General features: G+C 50.3%; 2 protein-coding genes across 2 annotated transcripts in view; one reads left to right on the forward strand and one right to left on the reverse strand.

The window, feature by feature from the left end:
* LOC105994205 (serine/threonine-protein phosphatase 2A 65 kDa regulatory subunit A alpha isoform-like) overlaps positions 1–4554 on the reverse strand; it is a 51983-nt gene extending 47429 nt beyond the window's left edge. Inside the window, 6 exon segments of the mRNA XM_013027624.1 lie at positions 175–354; positions 466–492; positions 494–614; positions 918–1150; positions 1308–1408; positions 4509–4554. Of these exon segments, the coding sequence (XP_012883078.1) occupies positions 175–354; positions 466–492; positions 494–614; positions 918–1150; positions 1308–1408; positions 4509–4554 (708 nt within the window).
* Positions 4555–5017: 463 nt separating this feature from the next.
* On the forward strand, positions 5018–5659 carry LOC105994206 (vomeronasal type-1 receptor 4-like). The gene has a single exon (XM_013027625.1). It carries the CDS (start codon positions 5018–5020, stop codon positions 5657–5659), a length of 642 nt encoding a protein of 213 aa, XP_012883079.1.
* Positions 5660–11255: the final 5596 nt, after the last annotated feature.

Raw genomic sequence — 11255 nt, forward strand, 5'->3', positions numbered from 1 at the left:
ACCTTTCCAGGTCCTTGCCGTGTACAAAGCAGGGCAAGTGACAGCTTCCCAGTGTGAATGTGCACCCCTGACCCTGCCAAGATCCAGCCCTGGCTTCTCTGCCCACGGACGTCAGGCTGCCCACTCCCATGCAGGACAGACACGCTTCCCTCTTCCCTTCAGCCTTGGCCCTGCCTGTGCACTGCAGGCCTCAGGCACCTTAGTGAACTTGTTGGCCACCATGTAGTGGAAGTGACAGGACCTGTCCTCGGCCGCCTGGTGCAGTGTGGGCATCCCCAGGGCTTCCAGGTCCTCCTGGGGCAGGAGCTGGGCAATGTTCACACACACCTCCACCCCCGGCAGCCACACAGTGTCCTGGGTAGCAGAAGGGGTGCTAAGTGTCCATGGGGCATAAGGGCAGAGGGCCCAGTGGCGGAATGAGGGAGGGGGAAAGGGGAGAGGAGGAAGGGTGGAGCAGGGACCCACCTGCTCATCAGAGGCTAGGTTGGAGAACTAAGGGGATGATCTCACTCTTGACGTTGTCCAGCTCTAGGACCTTAGCGAACTCCCCCAGCTTGGAAGTTGCGGCCCGTCCCACTATGGGGGTGTCATCTGAACAGAGGTTTTGTAAGTACCTGGGGATCTAGAGTGGCGCTGGGCAGGAAGAACTCAAGCAGCCAGGAGAGATTAGAGGGCATGGACCCTTGGGTGCCATGGTTTTTGCCCAGGGCATAGGAGGCTTCACTCAGGATAGGAGGAAGAGTAGGAGGGGGGCCTGCGGCCAGGGCAGCTCAAGGGAGCAGCAAGTAGGGTTACTGTGCATTCACACTCACATGGGAGGGGGAGGGGACTGCCACTGAGGCCCAGCAGGTGAGCTGACCCCAGGGGACAGGACAGGGGCAGTTGGGCAGGCGGTGGCAAGTTAGCCCCAGACTCACTGGTAGAGCTCTGCTTTCACAGCGCTGGACACTAACAGGTAGCAGACGGAGAAGAGGCCCCAGGCCAAGGTGCTGGAAGTGAACCAGCTGCCCCCAGCGAGCAGTTTCACCAGGGGCACCAAATGGGCTTCGAGGTCAGAGGACAAGTTCTCATGGGAGATGGCCCGCAAGGACACCACTGTGTTATCCCCCACCACTGTCACCTCCACCGTGGTGAGCGACTCCAGTGGGGGCTGCAGGGGCGGGGGAGGGGCGGGTGGCACGATGCTCTGCTCAGCCCTCCAGCCTTGAGGCCATCCCCTTGGACAGCACCCCTCCCCCTACCAACCCTGCTCTATGGCTCCTGTCTCTGCTCCGGGGATGGGAGTGAGGACCCCGCATGCCACTCACCAGCAGGCAGTGCATTTACTCTGGACTCCCCACCAGGCCGGTAAAGGTTCCCAGCTGCTCAGCCAGGGCCAGAAGGACCTCATCCTCAGCGTAGATGGTGTCTGTAGGCGCAGGGCATTCCCATCACAGCCCACCCTGGGACCCTGGCACCCTGTGATCCCGGTCCCAAGATGCACAAGCTTGCTGTCAGTACCCACAGATTTTCCATATGGCCAGCACAGAGAAAAAGATAGGAGCTGGGGATGGGTGGGGGAGCACTGAAGTGACAGTGCCACTCTACACTCCTCAGGGAGGGGAGACCAAGTCCCATCCTGTGCAACACTGTGGCAAGCAGATATCCTGTTCAAGTACAGCTTACAGTCTCAGCACAGTTCTCCGCTAAACATCCTTTTCTATCTGTTCAGACTCGGTTCAGCCACTGCCTCCTGGAGGCTGTGCAGGCTGTCCCCTTCCCCCAGCCTGCCCCGAACCACCGGCCCCTATGCCCGGCTCCCACCCAAAGACAGTGCCAAGCCCAGCCACAGTCTCAGGTCTCAGGGCTGGGCAGGGCAGGCCAGGACACCGACGATCTCTGGGATTCTTCCTTTCTGACCTAGGACTCACTACAAGAAGCTCAGCACCCAGGGCTCAGAGCACCACCTCCAGAACCCTGACACTACACTGCTGTCTGTAAGATGACAACCTGTCATTTTGCTCTACCCCACAATCATGCTGCAGTAATCGCTTACAAAACCAATCCTGCATGTTCTGCTGGCGTGAGGCTCAGGCTTCTGCTTTTCTGTCTGGACAGCACCACCTTTTCCCAAAGGACATGGCACCTGCCACATGCAACTGGAGACGCTCCCAGACAGCAAATCCAAAGGGACCTAACATCCTGTCCCCTGCGGCTCTAAGCCCCACGTGTCTGCATCCCTTTTGTGACCTAATTTTACAAATATTTAAAATTGTGTTGCATTTCTGCTTGGCTGTTTAATAAAAAGATGTTTCACAAAAAAAAGACGATGTAGCCTATTTCCATCACAAAGTACGACTAGGCCATGAACAAGAAGGAAATCTTGTCATTTGTTGCCACATCTCTAGAACTACAGATCGCTGTGGAAAATGCAAGAAGTCAGACACAGAAAGGAAAATGCATGTTCTTGAAACAGACAAGAACAGGGCAGAAGAATTGTCAGCCAGACCAGAAGGGTCCAGGTGAGGAATGGAGTCACACGCACTGAGGTAGACCAGAAACAAAGGGTGAGGAGTCACTGCTGATCCTCTCCTGAGCACACTGACAAATTCCTGCTTCAAAATCACCACTGATAACAATGAAAATGGGTAGTGATTTAGAGAATGAAGCTACCTCCTCAGAAACAACCAGGCATGAAAAGAGATAATCCTGCTTTCAGGAATATGCATGAAATGCTTACCTCTAATCTCCAAATCGGTTCTCTAGGGATGAAATCATTTTAAGAAAAAATGGCCATTATTGCCAAAGAAGCTCCTGTACAGAAACGTCTCATTCTATTTTCTTTCTTTCTTTTGTGCCAGTCCAGGGGTTTGAACTCTGGGCCTGGATGCTGTTGCTGAGCTCTTTTATTCCAGACTGGCACTCTACCACCAAAGTGGAGATAAGAATTGGAGATAAGAATCTCATGGGCTTTCTTCACCAGGCTGGCTTTGAACCTTGATTCTCTAATATTAGGCTCCTGAGAGTGCATCAGTACCGGGTTCCATTTTTGTTTTCTAACAGCATATAAGATGATAAAAAAAATAAAAGAAGACTGAGATGAAGAGGGCTGGGAAGGTGGCTCAGTGGTAGAGTGCTTGCCTAGCATGCAAGAAGCCCTGGGTTCAATTCCTCAGCAGCACACATAGGAAAAGCCAGAAATGGTGCTGTGGCACCAATGGTAGAGTGCTGGCCTTGAGCAAAACCAGCTCAGGAACAGTGCCCAAGCCCTGAGTTCAAGTCTCAGAACTGGAAACAGAATAGGAAGGGACACTTTGGATAAGAAACTTTGGGAACACATGGCTTACACACCGCTGAGGTTGTTTAGCGTCATCTCTCTTCAGGCCTTAGTGTCTCCTGCCGGCCTACTGGGATCCAGGAGAGGTAAGTGACTGCACCACTCCCCTGTCCCCTGGAGAAGCACCCACATGAAAGTGAAAAGTGTTTTGGTAATGGTCACATGGGGGAGAAGAAAATGTTTACTGAGAACATGGCATGCCACCCCAGGTAAAGGGAAAATCACCACTCCCGTGGGAGACGACCTCAGCTGCCGCCCTCCTGGACCCCTCTCTAAGGAGCCTTCTGCAGTTCTGAAGTGCCCATGTGCATCTCAGAAACGACCCGCCCTGCCACACACATCCTGAGAGAAGAGGCCAGCACTTGTGTTCACTGCCACTGGAAAGGCGCAGCCTGCAGGAGAGACCCCAGGTTCCACACTCTGGGTAAGGAATCACCTTAGGAGCAGGGATTCTGGATTGATCCTGGATGCATAACAAAGCCACAGGGAAGGATAGGAATGGGCTAGGACAGTGAAAATAACTGCGGTTCTATGCTCCCCACCCCCAAGCTCGGTTGGTTCCTCACTTCTTCTTAACAGAGTCTGTCCTTGTTTATGACAAGTGAGGAGGAATCCTGATTGTTCAAGGCTTGGGGACGATGTGTTCACAGCAGCAACTCTAGAATGGCATTTGAACCTAAAATTGCCCCTCTCGTTCTCTGTCATCCACCTCCTTCTTCACCCGCACCATCCCCACCACAGACCATTTCATCTTCCTGGTATTTCTTCTGTGAAATGTGGACTCCATGTTGAGGAAAGGGTGACACCTGGGACCCACGCCCCCAGCCACTGTATTGAGGTATAAGTGTATGTGACCCCAGGAACGTGTCACGCATGTTTCCAGTTTCTTTCTTTAGTCAGTCAGAGAGCTTGAACTCAGGGCTTGCCCATGTTCCTTGAGCCCTTTTTGCTCAAGTCTAGGCCTCTACCACTTTGAGCCACAGGTCTACTTCTGATTTGCTGGTGCTTAACTGGAGAGAAGAGTCTCACAGGCTTTCCTTCTGTAGGCCGGCCTTGAATTGGGAATCCAAGGTCTCAGCCCCTGAGTAGCTAGGATTACAGGCTTGAACCACAGGGCCTTTCTTGTTTAGAAACTTAGATCTGATTCTACAGAGGAGAAATGTAGCCGTCTTCATCTCAGAACCTGACTCACCTTCCCCTAATGCCATTTCTCCAGGCTCACCCATTTCCATGAACATGTGGTCTTCTTCTTCTCGAAGGATGAATAGAACTGGATTTTTCCTAATACATGAGATACATTAGGAAATTATTTCTAGTGGTCTGAATGCTGGATGGAGAATGTTGAGTTCCCTTGGAACCATGCAAGCCTCAGTTTCCCAGACCAGAGCCTCTGGATAAGACTGAAGGAACAGAGAGGATGGGAGATACCCATGTGTCTTGGGGGTGATCCTCTTAGCCCAGACTGTGGTTGGTTTTGTGGGTAATTTGTCTCTTCTCTCCCATTATCTATTCCTTTCCTGCATGGGGAACAGGATGAGAGCCAAAGACTTGATTCTTAGGCACTTAATTGTAGCCAACTTCCTAAGTCTTCTGTGTAGGGGTGTTCCCCAAACCATGGTGGCTTGGGGCTGGAGAATTTTCTTCAATGATGTGGGGTGCAAAATGGTCTTCTATCTTTTCCGAGTGAGCAGGGGGGTGTCGATGGGTAGCACTTGCTCCCTGAGCCTCTTCCTTGCTGTCAGCATCAGCCAGGGGGACTCCAGCTGGGCAAGGCTGAAGGGGAGAGCCCACAAGCACATTGTCTCCACCGTCTACCTCAGCTGGGGGGTCTCCTTCCTGTTGAGCATTATGTTTCTTATGTACATGACTGGACCCAAAGTGCATGACAACATGACGAGCTTAAAGTCCTATGGATACTGTTCTTCCATGTGTCACAATCCAGCTGCTGCTGTGCTGCACATGGCCATACTCTCGGGGCCTGATATTCTGTTTCTGGGGCTCATGCTCTGGGCCAGCACCTCCATGCTTTTTGTCCTGTACAGACACAAGCAGAAAATGCGGCACATCCCAAGGACCAGTGTCTCCACCAGAGCCTCTCTCCAGTCCAGATCCATCATAAACATCCTCCTCCTGGTGAGCGCCTTTGTCTTCTTTTATACGGTGTCCTTCATCTCTCAGATTTGCTTGTCTGTGATTTACAACCCCAGCCCTGTGCTGCACCATATGGCAGCATTTGCTATGGGCTGTTTCCCAGCCCTCAGCCCTTTCCTGCTCATGAGCGGACACTCCACTCCCTGCAGTGTCCTCTTCACCTGCACAAAGAAGAAACAGGTCTTCCCCTGAGGACCACCAAGCTTGCATCTCTGCTGAACTTTGCTTGGCCATTCAATGTAGAGAGCTGTGAGAGGCTGCACCTGGAAGATGGCGCCGGCTTCCGCCCTCCGCCTTCCGGATGGCGAGTGCTCTCTGTGGTAAACAACTCCTTATATGGCTAAGGCAAAGAATTGGCTTGCTTCCTCGCAACTGAACCTATTAGTGGTTCCCACGTGGTGTATCAGGGTTGGCTACCCAGCGGGTACTTAAGGCTGTGGGGAATTCTCCCCAGGGTTGGGGTCAGAAGATTACTCAAAGGTCCTGAATAAACTGCAGAGAGAAGAGTTCGGTGTCGCGTCTTCCTTGCTGGTCGAGGCGGTCACGACAATTCAACAATCTCCATACCTAGAGAAAAGTCATCTGCTGAGAGATAGAAGTGTGCACACATGTCCACACATGCACATTTATGTGCTATATATCTGTGTGTGTGTTCATCTGTCTCTATTTTGCTGGCCTAAAAAATTATATGAAAATGGAAATGTTAGAATTTGAAATAATACTTATTAGATCATGTCAACTTCTTCCAGAGAATCTGCCCCATTACGTGTTGGTGGTGTCAAGTTTAAGATAAACTGGTTAAACTCACCTAACATGTTTTCCTAATTCTATTGTGAGTTCTTTAATTTTTTTCTTTCTTTCTTTACTAGTTTCCTATGCAATGAAGCAAATCATTCTTGAAGCCCTTTCTGTCCTGGAGAAGAAAGTAGTTGGAAAGAAAATAGCAGCTGGGTGGTGGTGGTTGATCGCTGTGTTCTGATTTCCTGAGGAGGCAGGATATAAGGATCACAGTTCAAAACCAGTCTAGGCAGAAAACTCTCTGAGACTCTCGTCTCCAATAAACCACTAAAAGAAAAAAAAAGATGGAGGTGGTGCTCTGCCTGAAGTGATAGAGTGCTACCTTTGAGGAAAATCATCCCACGGATAGAAGAGATGCCAGAGTTCAAGCTCCACGATTGGCACAAAGAAGGAAAGAGAGAGTGAGGGCCACAGATAGACAGAGACAGACAAAGGAGAGAGAGGGAAAGCCGGCAAAAAAGGAAGGAAGGAAGAAATAAACAAAGGAAGGTAGGTAGGAATGAAGGAAAGAAGGAAGGAGGAGAAGGAAGCAAAGAGGAAGGAAGGAAGGAAAGAAGAAAGCAAGGAAGGAAGGAAGGAAGGAAGGAAGGAAGGAAGTCCTGCTGGTGTAGCACTGACCACAAACATCAAGGTTCCTTCCTGACAGTTACTCCCTTAGTCTTGTCCCTGTTTATTTCTTACACATAATTTATTTTCACAACGGTTTCTTTTCCTTTGTGGTCTATGTTACATATCTCTAGACTCTCTGCTAATTCAACAAGGACATTAAGTATACTTTTGAAAAGCACATATTTTAATGTAAAAATATTTTTGCAACACAAAGGCTCCTTGAGAAAGTCCCTTGCTTGGCTATTGTGACATTTCCTGCAGTGATCCTCATGTCCCTTGTTATGAGATCACCTTACCACAGCCTCTGGGGTGCAGGTCAGGGCTGCTGTGCTGAACGACAGGCAGGGCCCTCCGGTCCAGGGCTCTCCATCTCCACCCTTTTCTTCTCTGGAATGAATTTCAGGGTGACAGCAAGCCCAAAGTAGCACTGATGCCCTGGGGACAGGCACCAGCCCTGAACACAAAAGCTCAGGGACATGCCCCAGGCCCTGAGTTCTGGGACCGGCACAGAGAAGGAAAGCAAGCAGATGGCAGGCCTGCCTCCAGGGACTATGCTAGGTGTTGAGTGGACTGTGGGATCTGAGCCAGGTGCATCCTCCTGATCCTGAAGTTCCCACAGCCACCCCACCACAGAAAGGCTTGAACCACAGACCCCGCCATCTCTGCACTCCCCCCTGCACACTCGCTTTAGCCAGTTTCCCTCCATGCCCCATGCCCTTAATTCAGCCCAAAGTCATTCCACCCAGCACACGCGTGCTGGGGTCCCTAGGGGAGCTGTCTGGTGTCATCATTAACCTCACATACACCTGGTCCTCCCCTGACCCCATGTGTTCCCATCCCTAGAGGTCTTCCCTGTCTGTGTCACCTTGGAGTGTGTGGATGTGGACTTAGCCTCCTAACCTAGGGGCAGCGTGAATCCTCGACCAGCTCCTTGCCTTCTGAGGAGATGTAGGCTTTTCTTGCCCCCCCACCCCCTCTCAGCACCAGCTCCCCAGGAGCACCCCACCCTTCACCCACCTCATACTCTGTCTTGAGCAAGATCCAAATCCAAGACAACCCACTCCCTGTGCTTCCCCTCCCCCACAGCGCTCAGCAATGCTCCATAAGCTTTTCCTCTTTTTTTTTTTTTTTGGTCAGCCATGAGCCTTGAACTCTAAGCCTAGGCGCTGTCCCTCACCTCTTCAGCACAAGGTTAGGCTCCGCACTCCACACATCCATGCAGTCCACTGGAAACACAGCCTCCCGTTGTCACGCTGACGTGCGGCCCTGCCTGGACTCGTTACTTCTGGAGAGTTCGCACATTCAGGATATCTCTCTCCATCTCTGTCTCCTCCTTTCTTCCTAAGTACCCTCAGTTCTGCGCTACCACATTGTTTCCTGTCCCCTGTGTCCTTGCCATGCGGTGACCAGACTCCCAACTCCTGCTAACCCACTGCACACCTCCTGGTCAGAGCTCACAGCCAGCTCCTGACTTCTCTTCATTCACAGCAGCACCTGGTGACTATGCTCAATATGAAGAAGGGATGAGACTCACTGGGCAGGACGAACTTGGAGCCAGGAGAGATCAGAGGGGGTGGACCCTTTGGCGCCATGCTTGTTGCCCAGGCATAGGAGGCTTCACCCAGGATAGGAGGAAGAAGAGGAGCAGGGCCTTCAGCGATAGCAGCTCAAGGGAGCAGCAGGTAGGGTTACTGTGCATTCACGCACCCACAGGGGCGTGGGGGACTGCCACTGAGGCCCAGCAGGTGAGCTGTCCCGAAGGAACAGGACAGGGGTGATGGAGCAGGTGGTGGCAGGGAAGCCGGGACTCACTGGTGGAGGTCTGCTTTCACAGTGCTGGACACTCCTGGGTAGCAGACAGAGAGGAGGCCTCAGGCAGATGTGTGGGAGGTGAACCAGTTGCCCACCGCCAGCCGTTTCACCAGAGGCACGAAACGGATTTCGAGGTCAGAGGGCGAGAGTTCGTGGGAGATGGCCCACAAGGTGTTGGGAGATGACAGTAAAGTTTAAAGGTCATCTTGACCCTGTGCTCACTTGAAAGCACATACAAGGAGATGGCTTTCTTGAAAAACACCAGGTGCCCAGGATTGCTTTGCTATGTCTGCAGAGTTTGTTTTACTTTCTACCAGTTGACCTTGTCCTGTTTTTACTGCACTCTGTTTTTACTGAAATTTTCCTTGTTTTTCTGGACTATTGTAACCTTATGTTACCTCTGGACTTCTAATTGTATATTTTAGGGAAGATAAAAATAAAAGGTGTTGCAGTCTTTAGCTGCAGACCACCCAACCCCATCCTCTGTCTATGTCTTTATTTTTCCACATCCTCACCCCTAATTCAGGATTTCCTTTCTTTGCCGGTGGGCTCCGGCAAGTGGCGACGGAACAGGGACCTGAAAACCTGGGATCAAGGCAGAGGACCACGCTAAGGTAAGAGGACATGTCTGGAAAAAGAGAGCAGGTGATAGTATAATCAGGAGCAAGAAATTATGAGGCAAGGTAACAGCTGCACATTTTATGTGCAGGCTCTTAGGGCATGCTTCAAGCTCGAGGAGTGAAAGTTGGACAGAGGCTGTTAGAGAGTTTCTTTTGCTTTGTTAAGGAAGTATGCCCCAGGAAGTATGCTTCTTGGAGGAAGGAACCATTAGTGTAGAAACTTAGCAAAAAAAAAGGAAAAAAGGAAAAAAGGATTCAGGGACACTATGATGCAAATGGCCTGTAAGTTAAAATATTGCTGCTTTGTAATTGTCTGGTATCTGTGTAGCCTGCAGATTCTGTATTGGGGTTGGCAAGAGTCTTGGTGGACACACTATAAGACAGCTAACTGGGCTGGTGGGAGACCTCCCCCTGATCCTCATCAGGGTAAACTATCCACTAGTGCAGATCTTTGGGCCCATCTGTAGTCCAGCACTTTCTGTCTGACAGTCTACAACTCACATGCTATAAATGTGTTTTGTCCCAATGTTTGTGTGTATGTATTTTGGAATTCTTGGAATTTTCTTCTCTCAGATTCATACTGATATGAGAGCCCGGAGGAGGCTGGCTAACACTCCCTCAATATCTGTATCACTCTAGCTCTTTCTTTGTTACTTACACTTTAAACTGACCTCCCTTTCTACCTTTCACTGCCACCTCCTCTACCCTCTCTGGATCCAGAAGTAGGGGATTGGTGAGGGGTGAAAAACCTGGAGGATCTAACAATAACTTAAAAGGGCCGGCAGGGAGAACTTGCAGCTGGATGAAACTGCCACTGACCACCTGCAAGTGACACCAGCAAGATCTTAGCCTCAGGCCTTGGCCCACGAGGTCTGAGTAAGGGGGGATGTGGAGAGCTGCGGGAGCCACAACCAAAGACGGCTGCAAAAGCAACATTGTAGCTAATATGGCGGGACCGCATGGCGCGGCTGCGACCTAAGATGGCGCGGGCTCCCGCCTTCCGTCTTCCCGGTGACGAGTGCTCTCTGTAAAAAACAACTCCTTATATGGCTATGACTTGGCTCCTAGTTTGCTTCCGTGTTTGCAGCCCTATCAGTATATGCCACATGGCGCTTCAGGATTGGCCATCCAGGAGGCTTATAACCGGAGCGCGGGGGCGGATGGGAAGGAGAAACAAGAGAAGCAGGAGAAACAGGAAGAAGAAGGAAGAAGCGGGCAGGAGAGTAGTAGGAAAAAAGAAGCTGTAAACAAGGTCCTCAATAAACCATCTGAAAGAAGAACCTGTTGTCGCATCATCCTTGCGGGTCGAGGCGGTCGCAACAGGGGGAATCCTGTCAGGCTGAGGGGACGGCTGTTAGGGACTTCTTTCTCTTGCCCCACGATGACTGGGAATTCTCCTCCATCTTAGAAGGACCCTGGATCAAAGTTAGCAGGAATCTAAAAGAAAAATCCTCTGGAGGTGAGTAGAGGGTTTCAAGTCCCCTGGTAAGTGGATTTGAGTCCCACTTGTGAATGTTGGTGAGATGTTGCCCCATTCACTGAGACCTGATTTTGTCTTTGTGGCCACTTGTCTGTCTTGTTTACTTCAGTGTGTTTTCTGAGGTAGGGATAAACTGGGGACCCATTAGCCCCCAACTCAGCCTTTGGTTGTTGTCTTGTCTAGTTCTGTTTTAGAATTGATACGAGTTTTAAATGTATGTACAACTGATTTTTATTTTTTCGCACTTTAAGATCAGTGTGTGTTTTGTATGTGTTTGTGAACATGTTCAAGATAAAAATTATCAGCATGCTGTAAAAATTGGGTAAGTTTAAGTTTAAAATTCAAAAGGTTATGAGCTTTGGACATTACCAAAAATTTTAAACTTTTCACATTGTTTTAAATGACTATTTAAAGACTCTTTAACTTAGAAAATTAAAAATAGTTTTAAAAACTAGTGGGGCCATACCCT

Source organism: Dipodomys ordii, unplaced genomic scaffold (assembly GCF_000151885.1).
Source record: "Dipodomys ordii isolate 6190 unplaced genomic scaffold, Dord_2.0 Scaffold105, whole genome shotgun sequence".
Classification (NCBI taxonomy): Eukaryota; Metazoa; Chordata; class Mammalia; order Rodentia; family Heteromyidae; genus Dipodomys; species Dipodomys ordii.

Excerpts from the sequence above, each read along its gene's own strand:
- LOC105994206 (XM_013027625.1), top strand. The coding sequence starts at position 5,018 with ATGGGTAGCACTTGCTCCCTGAGCCTCTTCCTTGCTGTCAGCATCAGC.